The sequence below is a fragment of the Jatropha curcas genome, chromosome 1 (genome assembly GCF_041381405.1).
Source record: "Jatropha curcas cultivar XTBG-Jc1 chromosome 1, XTBG_Jcur_1.0, whole genome shotgun sequence".
Taxonomy (NCBI): Eukaryota; Viridiplantae; Streptophyta; class Magnoliopsida; order Malpighiales; family Euphorbiaceae; genus Jatropha; species Jatropha curcas.
Window position 1 is genome coordinate 6,515,481 of NC_143151.1, and position 19,298 is coordinate 6,534,778.

At 30.8% G+C, this 19,298-nt stretch overlaps 1 protein-coding gene across 1 annotated transcript; it reads right to left on the reverse strand.

Annotated features, from left to right (window-relative positions):
• Positions 1-3,477: 3,477 nt before the first annotated feature.
• Positions 3,478-12,899, reverse strand: NAT12 (nucleobase-ascorbate transporter 12). The gene is made up of 10 exons (XM_012220809.4): positions 12,084-12,899; positions 11,366-11,463; positions 11,094-11,264; positions 10,077-10,177; positions 7,838-7,973; positions 7,590-7,640; positions 6,588-6,875; positions 5,709-5,943; positions 4,437-4,723; positions 3,478-4,080 (listed from the first exon to the last, which is right to left on the reverse strand). Exons 1-10 carry the CDS (start codon positions 12,640-12,642, stop codon positions 3,862-3,864), a joined length of 2,145 nt encoding a protein of 714 aa, XP_012076199.1. The 5' UTR covers positions 12,643-12,899; the 3' UTR covers positions 3,478-3,861.
• Positions 12,900-19,298: the final 6,399 nt, after the last annotated feature.

Genomic DNA, 19,298 nt, shown 5'->3' on the forward strand with positions numbered 1-19,298 from the left:
AAAAAGAAAGTTTATGTTGTAGACCGCTGAATCAAGGGCTGACACTTTTTACATTTTGTAGCAAATCTGGTTCATCCCATGTTATCTGCAATGAAGATTTGCTGGTATATGTAAGCCAAAAACAAAAAAGAGATGGCAAAAATGCAGACGAACGGTTGAATCAATATTAAAATCTATGAACTCCCATGCGTTGATGTTTTTTTAGTTTTTGTGATCTATGAATCATTTAAGAAAAATAAAATTACTGGCGTTCAAAGAGCTTGAAGTTAATCTGGGCTTTTCTTTTTGATTCGAATCGAACCATAGTCTTGACCGGTCTGATTCCACGGTTTTTATTCGGTTTTGACCGGTTCTTATCCGGTTTTCTACCCATCTGTTTTAGGCATTCAACCAGATCGGACCATGGTCCGGTTCTCACTTAAACCAGTCGAACCAACTAGTCCAATCCCGTTTTCATAACCATCTATATTATAGATTATAGATGCACGTTTGACAAAAGCTATTTATACTCGTTAATTTTTATTGGTTGCAAGCAATTGTGATTTATTTTATATACAATTTTTTTAATTTTTTATAAATTATAATATTATGACCAATTTATAACTAAAAATTTAAAAATCTTTACAAAATAGAAACAATGACATTTTATGAAATAATAGAATAAAAAATTTAATAATTAGATAATTTGTAAAGAAAAAACATGTTTAATTATAATAATAAAATATTAAAAATCAAATTACTTATCAACCAATTTAAATTTTTTATAACAATTTAAATTTAATTAACTTAACTTTTTCGTATATAATATATTATGATAAACTGCTTTTTATATTACTAAAATATGAGAAAACAGTATTAATTATTATAATAATTAATATATTAATCATCATTTTAGAGAATCGTTTATAATTTGATATTTTTTTAAAGCCTATGAGTATATAATTAATTTTATAATTGCTTTTTTTTGAGAAAAAAATTTGTTTCGATGGTTTGCTAATAAAACTGATAATATATATATTTCTTGTGAATTTTTTTCTATTTTATATCAAACAATAAATAAGATAATATATTCCTTAATAAATAATAATAAACTACATTTATTCTTTGTAGAATAAATTACTTGTAGAAAATAATAATAATCAATCAAATTAAAGATTTATTAAAAATAATAATTAAACATATCATATTCTTACCATATTTAATATGTACCTTATATACTATAATGTAACCAATCAAAATTAAATTACCTTTATCTTTTCAACTAATAAAATTAAAATCCTTAAAGATATTATATTCCTACCATATTTGATAATATATCTTATTTAGTATATAATATAATTTTTTATTTTATCCAATATAATTTAGATTTAAATAGAAAATTAATATAACCAACTAAAATTAAATTATATTTATTTTTCACCTAATAATATTAAAATATACCGTGCTCTTACCATATTTATATATCTCGTATAGTATATAATATAATTTTTTATTTTATTTAGTAGACTTTAAATTTAAATAAAAAATTAATATAAGTAATTAAAATTAAATTATCTTTATTTTCAACTAATAAAATTAAAATTCTTAATGATGTTTTTGCCCATGCTAGACTTAAACAAAGCCAAGCTACTTAAGTTTGTGGTTCATGGCTTTTCAAAAATGAAAGGTGGGGGTTGATGGGTTAGGTAGCAAGAAAGGTGGGAGACTAGCTCGTCCTCAGGAACTTATATACGACAGATGTAGGGTATATGTCTAATTGTATGCAATGTGGCGGATTATTTTTGTAAGTATACAGCGTTTCTTCCGCAAATTTTTTAGTTGATTTAATAGCAATTAGCTGTTTTAACAGTATTTAACTGTTAACTGTTTAAATAGCCTTTCATAAAATACTAAAAATTAAATGTCACATGAGTTAACTTTTTATAAAATGCTACATTAATCTTTAAAAGTTAATTCAAACGCTATATTACCGAACACTATAAAAGTTAGCGTTTAGCGTTTTGACTAAGAACTATTTAAAAAACTGTTGTCGAAAACTGTCATTGGTGCCAAAGCTATAATTAGTTAAAGCCATTAGTATATGCTTGTGTGGTTCTAATTTCTGTTGCTTCTAAGTGCTCAGTTGTATACTAAAGCTATAACTAGTAAAAGCCATTTCCTTTGTACTACTGAAATCATAAACAAAAATCCAAATCTGCCTGTTTCAAGTTAGGAAGTTATATAGAACAGAAAAAGATTGCTTACAATGAGGATGGCGATGAGATATTGAGTCCATTTGTTATGGAAACTTGACTCCAACTAGTTTAAGACTTTAGGCGGTGGTGGTGTGAGATTTAGATGACAAAATCAATTTGAAATGTTAAATAACAATTTCAATGAATTTACTATTACCCAGAATACATAATTTAAATCTTTAACTGTGACAAAAACTCTAAACTTTAAAATCAATTTTATAGCATTCTACATTTCACTTTTTTATCCTATACCTCTTCCACTGAAAATAACAATTTTTAAGGTTTTTGGCTTTTATACATAAACTATTAATTTGGTATATGGTTAATACTACTAGAATAATGTTTTTTTATATTTTTCAACTATCCAATAAGTATTTAATCAATCTAATTTTATAATTTAAGGTGTTTAATAAATCAAATAAAATTTTTAACAGATTTAATTTATAAGTTGAAATGTTTAATAGGTCAAAATAAAAATAAGGGAGAATTTATGTGTGGAGCCGAACATATAACATCCATCTTAAGAATAAACTTTAACGTCTCAAATTAACATTAACATATTAATGATTTTTTTTCAACAACAGCTTAAACAACAATACAAAATAAAACCATATGTTTGCAAGCAATCATATATTTTAGTTATCTTAGTCATGTTAACACTTTCTATTTTACAATAATTAAGAAAAATTAATCATTTTAATTAAAAATATAAATTTATTTATATTTTTTCATTATACCCTTACTCTTAATATGAGATATACTTATTAATCTATTATTAACTTTTTCCATCAATCAAGATTAATTAATTATCCAAGGTCGATTATCGTGTATTGAAAATGGCTAAACTTAGTAAATCCTAACATTTTAATTTGCCAAGTGACTGTCAATAGATTATGACGTTGAAAAATACAGAGTAATTGATAAAAATAAAAAATTTATTTTAACAAGTAAGATTAAATATGAATATAATAAAGATTTAACATATTAACTAAAGAAATAAATTGTACATGGACTTTAATTTGAGACAAATGAAAAAAAAGCAAGGGTGCCTATCAATTGGGAGCGAAGGGAGTATGCCACTGGCATACCCCAAGCAAGTCAAGCTTAGAGGCTCAGCAATAACAGACATTTACAGGTAGAAGAACTGACGTCCAAAGTTAATACAACTCAAGGCAACAAAAACAAACATTTACAGGAACAGATTGCTAACAGAAAAATAAGACATTGTAGAAGAATACTGCAATTGCAAAAGAAGCTGATTAAGAATATGATTGAGAAAAAAAGATATACAAGATGAGGATGGATTCTCAGCACTCTCGAGCATAGAAACTCCCTCTGGACAATTTCAACGACTCAAAACTAGATACATTGTTCTTCATAATTTAAAATTACAACACAATTAGATCCCTACGGATCTTCAAATGTACACAAATAACTCATCTATATAAGACCTGTAGTCCCAAGAAGACTCAGCCGTGTGAGAAAAATCAGTTTGTTCACTGCTATTTACCATATGAGCTCAGGGGACTTACACCTAGAATCAAAAGGTAATGAGCACAATCTTCTGCCCTCAATAGGAGCTCCACGAGCAATGATGGCAAGCACACCAAGTATCTTCTTTGGTCTCTCATAACCCAACCCATTTCACCCATCTGAAAACTCGGCCGACTCTGAATGGTAACTCGTAGTCTTTGGTAACAGCAGGTTCCCTTGCTGCCTCCGGTTCTGACCATACATACACCCCACGCTCTTGCCTACTGCCAGGTACCGTGTTGTCCAGGATAACAGCAACTAGGAATGCAATTACCATGTGTAAGGATAGTAATGTGTTTAAAAAGTAGTTCAACTGCAAAGACAACATATTTTCCAGTTAAAAAGGGAAGAAAAATGTTGGGCGGAAACAATACAAAACACCTAGGTTTTCATGAGAATGCAAGTTAAAAGAAAGTGATTAGATAGATACTTAAGATAAACATCTAAATGAATTGTAAAAGCATCTATGAACAATTATAATTCCAGAAGCTCTCTGGCAATATGACAAAGCAAGATTCGACAAGGTAACAAATACAGCTGAGCCAGTCAACATGCATCTTTGGTTGACTAGTTATTTTTGGGTCTTTGCTACTCAAACCAATACAAATATTGAGATTGATAAAAATCTAAAACAACATTGTGAGGACAAGTGTACAAGAAGAGACATACCCCTCCATATTTACTGCGGATTGGTCCATGAGAGGCAACAATGTAAGGCTGAAAATAACTTGGAACAGACAAGTTGCTGTTTGGGGAGATGCCATACTGCTGAAAATATGCCGGCACAGAAAGTGAAAAAAATAAAGATAACCCTACTATGATGATATTCCGAGAGCTTCCTGCCTCACTATACCGTAGATTTGACAGTCCTAGTGCTGTAAGCATTGCCCACATGAAGCAAAGAAGAGCAGCAACCATTACTTCAGGAATTGAAGCAATAAACCCTCCAACTTTACCTGTGTATAATAGAAATATAAGAAGGCATAAATATGGAACGCGCAGTAACAAGATAATACATAAAGTCTCAACACCAAGTTGTCATGTCCTCTTTCTATTAACACAAATCCTTATATTTAAAACAAGATGTGGCATACCAAGTTGTAGAAACAGGAACTGATAAGAAAAACCAGGAACTACAAGAGGGAAAATAAACATGGAAAAAAAAAAAGCAGCATATATCAAAGGAGTAATCAATTTCAAATGCCAAGAAAGGAATTCAGTAGGATGTCTCTCATCAAAATGCAAATGCATCTGCATCACATCGCTTGTCTTATTTCAGATCACATATTTTGTAGAATTGTAAGTATGACACATGCATAAAAAACTATGCTTCAGCCTAAATCTACAATATTTGTTTCGTCATCCTAATTCCACAACTCTACACTACACTAAGCCATGTTAATTTATCCAAGTCCCAGGACATATCACCACTACTTGCTTGAAGCACAAATAATAGACCATGCAATTACATTAATATGCCAATGGAAACCCTCAAGGAGTCACAGAAGAAGCAAAGATCCTTTTCTCTTCTCTCTTCTTATATAATATGCCAACTGTATTAAGCAATGCCAGAGAGTATACAAAACATAGAGTACATGAAGTAGATTCAACTTACATACAATAGAAACTATAATAGTTTTGGACTTCAACCATTTTATCAGCTAAAATTATTATGACAAATTACATGTGCAAAGAGGAGGATTTCCTACGATCAATATTCATATTAATCAAAGTTTAATTTTAATCACTTTATCAAATAATAAGCTAAATTGCATGCGAAGAGAAACTTCCATCATAGCATTCAACTTTGCATGCAAAACTTAAAAATGGCTACATGATAAAGAACATACATGTGTGGTATGCCTCTGAACAATAATGGAAAAGATTTCAAGTTCTTATCCGCTGATCAGTGAACTTCATAATAATATGATTAGTGCTCACCTATAAGAGATAAAAGAATCAGAACACATGCACCTAATTCCACTGCTTTGCGGCTTCCCATTTTAGTCACAGCAATAGTATGCACATTCTCAGTCAGAGTTGTGGAGCCAGTTCCAGTACCCCAAAGACCAGCCAAGACACTAGAAAGTCCTTCAAGGCCAATCCCTCGACTAAGAACACCTGGAGTTGGAGGTCTAGATGCCACCAACAAAGATGATGCATGATATGAGCCAACCTAATCTCAAAAACAAAGAAAAATCAGGAAGTGTCATCTAACTTTACCCAGGACATCATATTAACAGGTTAAAACAAAGGAATAATCATTTCTTCTTATACTCTTTTTTATTTGATACGTCACAAATGCAATAGTACTAGAAAAATTAATATGTATGAAAATATTATTTAATCAATATAGATGATTTCCAGTCAAATGGTAAAGATGATTGTTGTTTTAGTAATCAGACCATATATATAGAATGTTATGTGCTTATCCAGACATCACTATTGGAGAACTTCGATAAGTTGGAAAGAATACAGTCAATTAGAAACTCATAAGCATTCTAGAAAATTGAGTGAGTCAATGCCATATTTCAGAAATAGGGTAAAATATAACTGAATCCCTAAATTATGTTTGAATTAACACTCAAGTCCCTCTACATTATAATCAGCTGTATATTATAACAAATGTGAGTTTTTATATGAATCTTAAAGTCTACAAAAATGGCAAACATAAATGAATCAGGTGCAGGTGAATCTTAGAACCCACCTGTGGTGCAAATATGATCATGCAAAATATGAATTTTAAAAAGAAAATCTTGTATGCCAATATATTGTAGATGTCACTTGAAGAATTAACATAACCATTAAGAAGGAACTAACCGAGTCCACAGATGCAATAATGGACACCACACACATAACAAGGGCCATTTTCCACTCGAAGACAGGAGTACCCCATTGTAAGGGATATGGAAACCTAAACCATGGGGAAGATTTCAATGCATGAGAAGTATCCACTCGACAGTGCTTCATCCTGGAAACATGTTTTCTGCAGTGGTCAGATATAATATTTGATGCTGGAATATTTGCATCACAACCTTTGTAACTGTAGGCTCCTGCTTCAGTCAGAAGAAACGCAGCTGCCCATGTGATTGCTAGACCCAATGGAACCTAGCAATAAAAAAGAAACAGCAAGATTACATTCTACATATGCATAGCCTTAACCTTAAGCAACCAACAATTCAAAACCTTAAGCTGTTAGAAATGCTGCATTCTAAATTTCTAATGGTGTAACTAGGGGACGACATGTAAAATTGAAAATTTAAGAGCTGCAGTTTTAAGTGTTTAATAATATAAGAGTTGAAATTTCTTGAATTGCTAAATTAAATAAAGTCCAATGGTTGATTGCATTTGGTCCGAATTTCAAGTTAAAAATTTTACATACAATTTTAAGTGGATTTTAGTTTCATTAAAACTTTTAACTGATATGTAGATGAAATTTATCAAACAAATTAAAACTAAAAGCACTAACAATTTTAATTTTAAATGTCCAATGGTGTTATGAAACACAACCTTAGTTTCCATCTACAAGTTGAGTTGAGTTGTCCTATAGACCATCTACATTGGCTTTGTTTTGTTGAACCTAAAAGTGGAAGTGGGTAATAAAGGGGAATTTCCAATATTGATTGTGAACACATCTAAGTCTTAGGTATGCTGTCTCTCCAATTCTAAGGCTCTTAGTTGTGAACATCAAATAGCAATTGTAGAATATATAATGGAAAATCAATAACAAAAAGAAAAAGATTAGATATAAGTATTAATGGGAGGGCAAAACAGAAACAATAGAAAATAGAAAGGTTGAAACATAAATTTGCCAAAACTTACCGCATAAATGAGAAATACACGATGACCTAGAACGGATATCTTACGGAGGTACTGCAGAAAGAGATGAAATAATATTTTAGATGTTTAGGCAAACAACTGAACTGATTTTACTTTTACTTTTTCAATGGAGAGCCAAGATGGATCATAACATTTCAAAAGTAACCAAATTAAAATAAAAAGATATCATAAAGGAAATAGAAAAGCTCCCATAATTGAAAGTAAACTTAGGCTTAGTCCACCAAACTTACAAGAGAGAAAATAATAACCAGCAATATCTGCACTGCACCAATCTCAAGGCAGGTACCAACTAGTGGAAAACCATAACTATAAAATGAGAGTCCAACGGCCGCAATAGTTGGGGCAACAACCACAGGATTGATCAACCTGTAAAGGTAAACGATGAACTGAATTGAGTTATTGGGATAGTTCTGCAAATGGCGTGCTATTCAGCACATCAGATTATTTGCAACATGATGGTTCAACAGTGGAAAATAGATAAGCTATTATATATGAGTTCATCAAATCCACAACTGCAAGATAAGAGGTTATTGGTGCATAAACAATGAGATGCACAATTATTTCCCTGCTCTAATGCATTTGCAAAACTGAGAGCCTTTTGAAATTAAAAAATGAGAAGAGGAAAGATGAGGGAAGGAGAAGATGGAAATCTTAAGGATAAAATTAGTGCTTCATCTCAAAATTACAGAATGACAAAAATACAATAGGATTTGAGCAATTATTCAGCAGCATCAACAAGCTATATTCTGGAATCTGAGCCAGAACAGTTTCTTCAACAAGATACAGAAAGAACTACCATGCGATCAGCTCTCCAGCAAGAGCAATAAATTAATTTTACAAAGTCAATGTACAGACTGAAGCACGTAGCAAATTAAGTAACTTTGAATCCAATTCAAACAAGCTAACAAATTTAAGCCACATGATTACAAGATCCAGAAAAGCAGAATTATAAGCTTCAGAAAACTTGAAAAAGAAAATTGAAATAAGTTTTTCGAGCAGGTATATCATTTGGTTATTTTTATGTTCCTCCAAACTATTTTGATGAATATTGTTAATCCTACTGGACTTGAACAATTTGAAACTATTTTGATGTTCCTCCAAATTATGAAAAAACTTTTAAAAAAAAGTTTTTAAATAAGTTTTACAAGATTTAGTGTCGCTTTGCCTTTTGCTCATATAGAAAAATATTTGCACAATCATTTATTAGATGGCAAGGTTTAGTAAACCTTGTAAAACTTACTCTCTCCGTCCCAAAAAGATAGTCCATCTATCCTTTTTGGCATGTCCCACAATATAATCCACTTTCCTTTTTTGTATTATAATTAATCCTTAAATTGTCTACTATACCCTTTTTAAATTTTATCTTATTTTCAATAACCCTCATTAATTCTTACTTATTATTTCAATATAATAATTGCTCATGTGTTAATTAAGATGCGCATAATAGGAAAGTTATATGAATAAAATTGTCCTTTAGCCATAATAAATACTATTTTCTTAATTTGTGTGAAAATAGAAAATGGACTAAAATTGTCCTTTAGCCATAATAAATGCTATTTTCTTAATTTGTGTGAAAATAGAAAATGGACTATCTTTTTGAGACGGAGGGAGTATTTAAATTTTTTTTTTTTTAAAAGTTTTTTCATAATTTGGAGGAACATCAAAATAGTTTCAAATTTTTTAACCAATTGATATGATAAGATTTAAGCTTTTGGTTGATTATGGAATTACTTAATATGTGTTCTTGTTTATCTAACAGGAATAACAGTTCATGTTATAAATTGCATGAATGAACCAGGCAACCTCAAGCCTGAATAGCTGAGTTCCTCATGTGGACAGACAAAGACAACTATTAAAGCTAATTTATATATTACAGTGAAATTATGCTAAAGTAGTGACATGCTAAAGACCAAATTCCATGATATCAACATGGAAATGCATCCTCTGCCTACAAAAACTGCATGAAGTGGATTACATCTCCTCACTGAGAAATAACTTAGCGACCAAAGATAGAATCTGTATTATGAGCTTTCCGATTAACTAGAAAAAAGAATATAAATCTTTTTTCAACATTCTTTGCATATTCAGAGAAAAGAGGTAGAGATCACAGGATGTAAGTGATCATTAATGACGCCCCTCATCTGCAATATAACAACAATAATACGACAATGATAACCTCTGACTCTCCAAAAAAATGTGATAATCTCAGACAACAAATGCTGAAGATGAGATGTACTTAATTATGATTCATGGTACCCAATAGATAAAAATCCTCCATGGATAACAAACAGCAAACATTAATTTACTTGAGCTATTAATTTGCAATCCAACTGCTGAATCACCTTATGCAACTGTTTATAGACTTGAACTTCATAAACAGAACATAAAAATGAGAGAGTAAGGTAACCTTCGTACGTGAGTGAGTTAACCAATTTCAAGCATTATGTAGTATATATGTTCAAAACATACCTCAAAATTAATGACATCAATCCACTATATCCAAGTAATGCTTGGAACGCTGAAGCAATAATTATAGCCCCCTGTAGCTTCTTCATAATATGTTTGAAATTCTGTCAAAGTAAATATTTGTTAGAAATCTCACTAGATATGAAGAATTTTCATTGAGAACCAAAAGTAATAGTCGAATCATCTTGAACTTGCTTGAAAGCGATTTCATAAGCATAGTCAGCAGACTCAGCATGTAGTTACATTACAATTGATTTACAGATTGATAAAATTTCTATCTCCGATCAAGGAGTACAGGTCATAACCCATTTTTATTGGCTCCAGTCCTGCTGTTGTTCTGTGTTCAATCATAATTCTAACTTCGGAAGAAATCCCAGAAACACTTTTTTAGGATAACAACCAACTCTTTGTTTTTGCAACAAATTTTAATAAAACTTAAAAATAATATATATATATATATATATATATATATATATATATATATATAATTGGCATGCTAGGAAACTGATATGATCAGCCATCAACCAATCGCATTTTACCACTTCTCAATTTTACAAGTCATTCAATGAGTTTATTCCAAGAGCAGAAGGAAAAACATTTGTAGGAAACCCACCAATTCTTTAAAACATGGGATTCAGTTAAGCAAATTATAAATTCATGTTTATCTAATTCTATGTAGAATGCACAATATCACCCTGGTGACCTAAATATTAAGTTGTGAGGTGGTAAAAACTAAGCCTAGCAAACAAAATGAAATGAGAAGGAAAACACCAACAGGCTGTTTGCCTCATTAAAGCATGCAATGTTTTATATCTTTCAAATTAAAACACTCATAAATTTGAAATTTAACATCACATATCAGTCAAAAGTTGGTATCTCTGTTATTATATGTATTGGCAAAGAAATTACAACAAGCACAACACCACAAGTTTACTTTTTCATCCGCTAGAAAGGTGAAAAAAGCAAAAAGACAATTAATTTGTGCATTTAAACAAAATAGAACTGAGAAAAAGGGCGTACATTTCCACTCAGTCCTTGGAACTCTGAGGAATTTATTATTGCTAATGCTGGAGCAAGGAAAACAAATGACGGGCCTTGTATCAAAGGCAACCTTGACCCAAAAGATGTATGCAAAAGTGTGGTCACTCCTGTAACAAATAGCACCGTTGACACCACTATTGAAGTATCCTCCTACACCAACTATGTCCAATCAGATCAAACTATTCACGCCGTATTCTCAACAAGAAAATGAACATCATAAAAAGTTTGATGAAAAATAATTCACTACTCACATAAGAGCCCCCCATTGCAGGAACTATGACGAGTGGAATGAGAATCAATGAACCTAACATTGACAGGTAATGCTGGAACCCATATAGCCCAATGGGAACTGAAACATTACACAACAAATATAAGATAATTTAAGAATATCCATAAAACAAATGAAAATCACAATTTTTGAACCTGAAAAAATAAAATTTATATTTATGCCAATAAACAACAATTCTAACAACAAACATAACCTATCCAAATTGCCAACATATCCAATAAGAAAAGTGCACGATTGTCAAGTGTCAGCATCGGATCATCATAAATAAAGAGAGCTGATTTTAGGTGACAACTAAACCAAGAAAGAAAGAATAATTAATATCTATCGATGTCTTATTATCAACAATAATCCCAAAAACGAAAAATTCATACATCATGAAACAAGCATAACCATTTCTTCCAAATTAAAGATTGTTCTCTCCGACATTCCTTAAGACAAGTCAAATTCCAAACTTCACACCAAACAAATATGGACGAGTTTAAATATTAATAAAAATCAGTAGCACTCCTTGTTCTACTCTTGCACAACCTGATATACACCTAAATATGAGTAGAAATCCACAAAACCATACGAACTCAATAACATCGTTTCAGATGACAAGTGAAAACATAAACCTTTTTCTCCTCTTCTCTTAAAAACTAAAATCAAACATAGTAATCAATCAAAAAAATAAAACATACCAAGCCCAGGTGTGTCTCTTAGTTCATACTTCATATGAGAATGCCTTCCCACGAACCCATCATCCTCCACAGGCTGTGGCAACACATCAACCGCTTCGTCATTCCTCGCAACTCGTCTCGTACTCTCTGTAGGGCCCGCCGGACCCTGCCCATTTGCTCCATGACCAGACTCTTTCTTTGGGGCCCCACCACCATCAGAGTCCCTCCTCCTCTTCACCGTCTGACCTTTATTGTCAGCTGCCACACCCGTTACAGTGCCATTCACCGCAGCTGGCAATGGTGTAGTAGTGGTCATCGTGTTGTTGTTGTTGGTGTTGGTTGTGGTGGTAGTGGCTGCTGGGCGCACCCGGCCCGCTTCAAGATCGGGCTGGTTATCGGACGGTTCTTTGGGCTTCGGGGGGAGAGAAATCTGCCCGGAATCGCTAGCATTGGTCTCTCCGGAGAACTTGGGTCGAAACCCAGTTTTCTTAGCCCAAGAAGAAGGCGGCATTGGGGAGGATTCAGGCGCAGGAGGCCATGGACCAGGCTTGGGTCGGGTTTTCGGGTCGGTGTTGGACATTTTTATATAGTTGAACTTCTTAGTGCATAATAGGCGAAATGTAGAGTAGATCTAAGGTCTGTCGTTAGGGTTTTGAGTAGTGTTTAGGGTTTTTGCGTTTAGAGAGAGAAAAACAGTAAAGCTGTTTTAAGCTCGTCTGCCTGAAGAAGAGAGTAAAAATGAGTGATAGAGTGAGTGTTAGAGAGAGAGAGAGAGAGAGAAAGAAAGATGACAACAGAGAGACAGCTCAAGAGAGAGATAAGAAAGAGTAGTGGAGTGGAGGAGCTAAAACCGCGTTTGCTATTTTGTTTATTTTATTATTATTAATTCGTTCGGTTTTTTATTTAAAAAAAAAAAAAAAAAAAAAAAAACAGATTATGTTTGTTCTGCGCGATAATCGGAATTGTGTAATAAAATTATAGAAAATGTTCCCTTTGTTGACGTCTCGTAAGTCTAGTCAGTTAACTGTCGATGGAAAATTACGTGTTTAGACTTTGGAGGCATGCAAGGATGATTAATCACAATAAATAAATTAATTTAATTTTATATATATGAGTAATTGTATGGATGACGCTGCATTTCTGAATTAATTTTACTTAAAAATTTAGGAATTTAAAATTTATAACTTTATCTAATTATTAATTGGAATCGTAGTTCTTAGTAGGATTGCATCTAAATACTATTTGGCAATAGCAGAAGACAAGGTGAAATTTTATTTTATTTTTGCTCTGAATTTTTTTTTATATTTTTTCTTGAACTATTATTTTCCTATTTGGCTTTCTAAATTTTTGAAAAATTATTTTGTCTTTCTCACCGCTGCTACAATGGGTCATTATTATTTGAAGAATTTTACTTGAATATTTATTTACTCATAATAGTATTTATCTTTGATTCTATGAGCTGATGCTTGTGATATTAGTTTTCTGAGGTAGATTCTAGATTATTTTTCTTAATCTAGAATCAAGGTGACATAAAAAAATAAACAATGTATTATTATTGTAAAATTAATAAATAAGGTGACATAAAAAAATTAAATAATTATTAATAAATGTCTAATAATTTTATATCACTTAATTTCTAAAATAATATTAATTTTAGATTTTTCTGCCCTTATAGTTTCCAACACATCTTAAAGTTAAAGTAAAAAGGATGATGTAATTAATTAACTTTTGAGATTTTAGGAAACGTTAAATAAAATAAAATAAAATAAAAAATGGAAAGCAAAGAGAAAGTTCGGTGCATGTTGTGGGTCTTTAATGGATTGGGCGGTGAAGTCCAACATTGTTTTCTGGTGAAAAAAGTAAATTGACGTAACAATTGCAAACCTAAAGCCAATGGGTTTTTAAGCTTTCATTGCTTCAATTAAAAGGTATCATGTGAAAGACTGACTTTGAATTTCTCTCAAATTGACATTAATCTAATAATATGTTTCCATATTTTTTATCGGAAGTCTAATAATAAAAGAATAAAAAAAATTCAATCTTGACTTAAAGTATTTGATCGATTTGAGAGAACATAATATTTGAGCCATAGAAGCTCGTTTGCTGTATTTGGTAGCTATTCATGGTCATTGTTCAGTTCCATGGTCCTTCTACAAAGCCGATCTGATTACTTTCAAATTTCTTTTCTGCCTAATTATCCAAAAAATAAAATACGATTCATAAAATCACCATAATGGTGATAGCTATAATTGAGAATTAGATACGAGAACAAAACGCACGATATGCGCAACAGTAATCTCAATATTTAAGCGACAATAATTCAGATTTCTATATATTTGCGAAGAAATAAACAAAAATGTGAATAGGTGACCAGTGTAAGAGTAGAAAAGAGAGAGCCATATGTCAAAAAATAAACAAATGCTTATGGGTCAGATATATAGTAATGCGGTTATAATCAAGCTAAATCCCATAAATTTAGAAATAATCAAGTTAAATCTCATAAATTTAGAATCTTATCCTTTATTAATTTGAAATCTCTATTAGATTATACTTCCATAATGGATGGGGTATTATTCATTTAAGCAACTCATCCTCTTTTGATTTGCATTACCATCGGTGCTACAAAAGAAAATCTGAAAAATTAATTTATTTATTGTAGTAAATATAAGTCACGTTCTTTTTTTTAATTAATTGGAGGTCTTTATGGGTCAAAATAAGATTATAGACTACACAATAAGGGTAGCTCTCCCCTTAACTTACCAAACAATAAGGATAGCGCTCTCTTAACTTATCAAATTAGTAAAAATATCAGTGATCAAAAGGACTTGAACTCGACACATTCGAATTCGAGACCTCCCACTCCACTCTTCACATAAGTGAGAAAACCAATCAACTACCACCGGATTGACAAATATAAGTCACCTTCAAAATACTAAAGATATATCATTTTTTTTCAATAAACTAAATTTTTATTTTTTTGAAACATAAAAATTATACTTCATAGATTACTCAAACATAATGAAGAACATCATTCAAGAATTGAAGATTAAGGGTACGGAAACAAGTGTCCTTACCATCAAATGAGTTGAGTGATCCATTGATCCATTTAGTTTCCAATGAATTTCAAATCTGGATTTTTCTTCCATGAAAAGACTGTTTCTTTAACTAAGATATTACTTCTTGACCAAGAAAATAGTTCATGACGATAAATCTCATGGGCATGACTAAGCAGCTTGATAGGTTTTCAATCAAGAACAAAAGTTATATGTTATTGCAATTAGGATGGATTTGAGGGAGTTACTTAAATTTGATGCTAACTCATCGTAAAAAGATTTAGATGTGTCTTTCCATATTTGCATCCATTTAATTTCAATTTATAAACGACTAGATGGAATTTTCTAGTCTCATTTTTTATTTAGGATCCAAATTATAGATAATGGTTTTCAATCCGAATCGAATCAGTCAATTCAATTTTAACTAAAAATCAATCAAATTTTCTGTTAAGCACGACTTCTCAAATCCTAATTGAAAATTATTATTATTGTCAGTATTATTTATAAATGTTAAAAATCCAAGATGGAAAGTACAAATAAGCCCCAATGTATGGAGGGTAGCATGTGGCAAAGTGTTGAATATATAGATAAAAATCCATTAAGGGTTCATGCCATAAAAAACAATTGATCAAATCAAAAAAGAAAAAAAGAAAAGAAAAGAAAAGGACTTTTGCTAGCTGGTTTTAATAGAGCAAGCTTAATATATCATTTCAATGGTGAAAGCAACGGCTAGTTTTGGCTTGAGTAGGAAGCCAATTGAGATAAAGAAAATGTTGGCAAAGGACGCCAAACTAGCCGTTTTGGTTTAAAAATGATAGGGTTAACCGGTTAAAGGACCCTACCGCCATATCTAACCGGCAAAAGCTCGTTGGATTTGATGTGCTTCTATGATCACTTGCAATGGTTTCCTTTCCATGGACCCACCATTTTTTATTGAGATAAAATTATTGTAATAACTATAAGATTTATTTTAATTACCATATTAACACTTTTTAGTCTCTCAAATTTGTTAATTAATGCCAATATTTGAAACTTGATTTTAAAACACTTTTAAAAATTTATTTTTATCGGAATTAGTTGTATTAATAAAACACCTTTAATTATATTAAATTACGTTTTATTACGATTCACCAAACTTAATTTAAAAATATAAAGAAATATGAACTAAAATATTAATTGCATTAAATGTTAAGAGTCTATGATAATGATATATAATATGTTGAGTTATATCAACTAACTAATTTTTAAAGCAAATTATGTGAAACAATGTATCATTATTCATTTCTAGTTTAGGATATAATAATCTTTTTGGATTACATTAAATAAAATAAATAGTTGCAAAATTGGATGTGATTATCAATGCTCCTATTGGAAATATGATTCCGCTGTAAATTGGATTAGGCTTAACCAACGACTAAGGACACCTCTGTTATAAATCAAATGCGCGCATGTGTATATATATATATATATATATATATATATTAATTTTACCTATTCTTAAAAATAATTATCGCTTAGAATTATAATACTTTTTTCTTATAAACCTATTATGAAATAATTGTAAATTATATATTATAACAACTTCTGCTACTAAGCCTTAGTTACAAACTAATTAGAGTCCATTGTATGAATCATTTGTAATCAATATTCACTTTGATAAAATAAAAGAGTATGAAGCAAAAATATAAATAGAAAAGGTATTTTGAAACACTAATTTTTGCAAAAAAAAAAAAAAAAAAAAAAAAGATTTTTTTTAAAATAAGTAATAAACAAGCAAAAGACAGAAAGTATCAAAAAAAAAAAACTCATGACGAGCCTAGATTGGTCACGTATATAGATTTTTTTTTTTATCTCCATTATGTTTTGTTCATTGCTAAAGCTTCATCAATCTCCAAAAACTGTAGATCCCTTCTCGTTACTTCTTTGCAAGTAATTCTAAGTTTACCTCTTTCCATTTAGCTCAATCCATAAACAAAGTACTATATTTAGGAACCGGGACAATTAGAAATCTCTGCAACACATGACCAAGTCATCACAAATATGAGTTTTTTATTTTATCTCCAACTTCTGCTGCTTGTACCTTTTGGTGAAGGTGGTCGTTCCTAATCTTCTCTAACTTTATGTGTCCATGCATCTATCTTACTATTCCTGACTCAGCAAAATTCATCTGATGAACATGTTTGATAACCGGTTACCATAACATTTTATCCCATATAATATTGCAGGTCTCACTATCATCCGATAGAATTTGTCTTTCAGCTTGTTAGAAATCTTCCTGTCACATAACACCCTCTATCTCTGTGGCACTCCATTTTATCCATCCAACTTGAATTCTACAAGTTATATCTCAATTAGGCATGGCCATCGGTTCGATTCAAACCGGAACCGAATCGTACTGTAGATGAACTGAAACTGAACCGGAATCGTAGGTTCAAAATTTTAAACTAGAACTGGTGGTTCAATAGCCAGTTAAGGTTCATATGAATGTTAAATATGAACCGGAACCAGCCCGGAACTGGCGGTTTCGGTCTAGTTCGAACCGAAAATTTTTTATTTTTATTTTCAAAATGATTATCATTTAGCCTATTTTATATATCTCTAAAGTCTTAATAATATTTTACTACATGATATACTTTACTTAAGATTTTTCTTAAAATACACTTTACTTTAAAAGTTAAAATTCTAAAAAGTGAAATGGTAAAAAAAAAAAAAAGAGAAATATTTAGTCTAAACTTATATTATTTTTAATTTTTTTTTTACCATTTTAAATTGTTTACTAAGTTTAAAATTACATTCTTTTGAAGCATTTTTCAAAATTTTCTTAGAATTTATTTAATTAATAACAATTAAACAAAATAAAGTGATAATTTATTTGATTATTTTGTAAAATTAATTAATTTTATTCTTATATGAGTATGAGCATTCTAAAATTTATTTAAATAAAATTTATCAATATTTTTTAAACTCATATTAATATTTAGGAAAGAAAAATATAACATTAGAATCGATTTTTTTTTAAAAAGAAAAACATATATTGCCGGAAACCGTGATCGGAACCGTCGATTCATCGAACGCACTGAAACCGGCTGGAACCGACAGTTCAAGAGGCGGTTCAGGTTCAACATTTTAAAAATTTTGAACTGGTGGTTCAACGAACTGGCTATTCCGAATCTCAATAATCTTACTATCCTTAGAGTATAGATATTCTAGGTACCACCATACCATCTAATTTAATCTCTTTTCCCTAATCATTATTTAGATCAAACTCACAATGAATGTATTTTGACTTGTTTATGCTTAGCTTAAAGCTCATACTCTTAAGAATGTATCTCCATAATTCTAACTTTTGGTTTAATTCTTCACAGGTTTCGTGGATGAAGACATTATCAGCAAATAACATGCACCAATCAAGGCACTTCATCTTGTACATCATTAGTTAAATCATTTATAATTAGAGTAAACAAATAAAGGCTTAAAGCTAATCCTTGAGGTAGTCCAACAATAACAATGAATTTGTTTTTATTCCCTCTTAACTGCATTTTCATACTTATATCTAGTAACAATTATATAATTGCCAGGAATTCTTTTTTCTATAATACCCACTAAAGTACTGATCTCAGCACTCTGTCATAAGCTGTTAATGAATAATACATGTAGATCTTTTTTTTTATTTCCTAAAATTTTCTATCAATCTTCTCAAGAAAAATAAGGCATGCTGTATATCTACCTCACATAAATCCGAATCAGTTCTCCAACACTTCCATAATGTTTTTAAGTCTATGTTTTGTAATTTTTTCCAAGCTTCATTGACACTTATAAGCTTAATTTTGTATCAAGCTTCAGTGATTTGGTATCTTTTCATTTTGTAGCACATCATTGAATAGCTTGGTTGGTTAACCAAGCGATGCCCACTTTGCCAAGACTCTTTTATACCTCCATGAGGATACCGTCGGACCACATGCTTTTCCATCCTTCGTATGTTTTAAGGTCCCCTGGACTTCATTTAGCCTAATTGTACGAGTATAACTCAGCTTTCTATCTGCCCTTGAGGTATGAATTTTTATAAACCCATCTTTCTAATTTGTGTTAAACAAACATATATCGATCGTGACGATGAAATTATGCGTAAGATATAAGTTTTTATACTTCTAATTGCAACCTTATCAAAATATTTAATTTATGT

What these genes read in the sequence shown, in the direction of transcription:
- NAT12 (XM_012220809.4), bottom strand. Translation starts at nt 12,642, where the DNA reads ATGTCCAACACCGACCCGAAAACCCGACCCAAGCCTGGTCCATGGCCT. An exon ending in AAGAGACACACCTGGGCTTG is followed by an intron (nt 11,464 to 12,083) that starts GTATGTTTTATT and finishes GTAATGTTTCAG; the next exon opens with TTCCCATTGGGCTATATGGG. An exon ending in TCCGCAGTAAATATGGAGGG is followed by an intron (nt 4,081 to 4,436) that starts GTATGTCTCTTC and finishes TTGTCTTTGCAG; the next exon opens with TTGAACTACTTTTTAAACAC.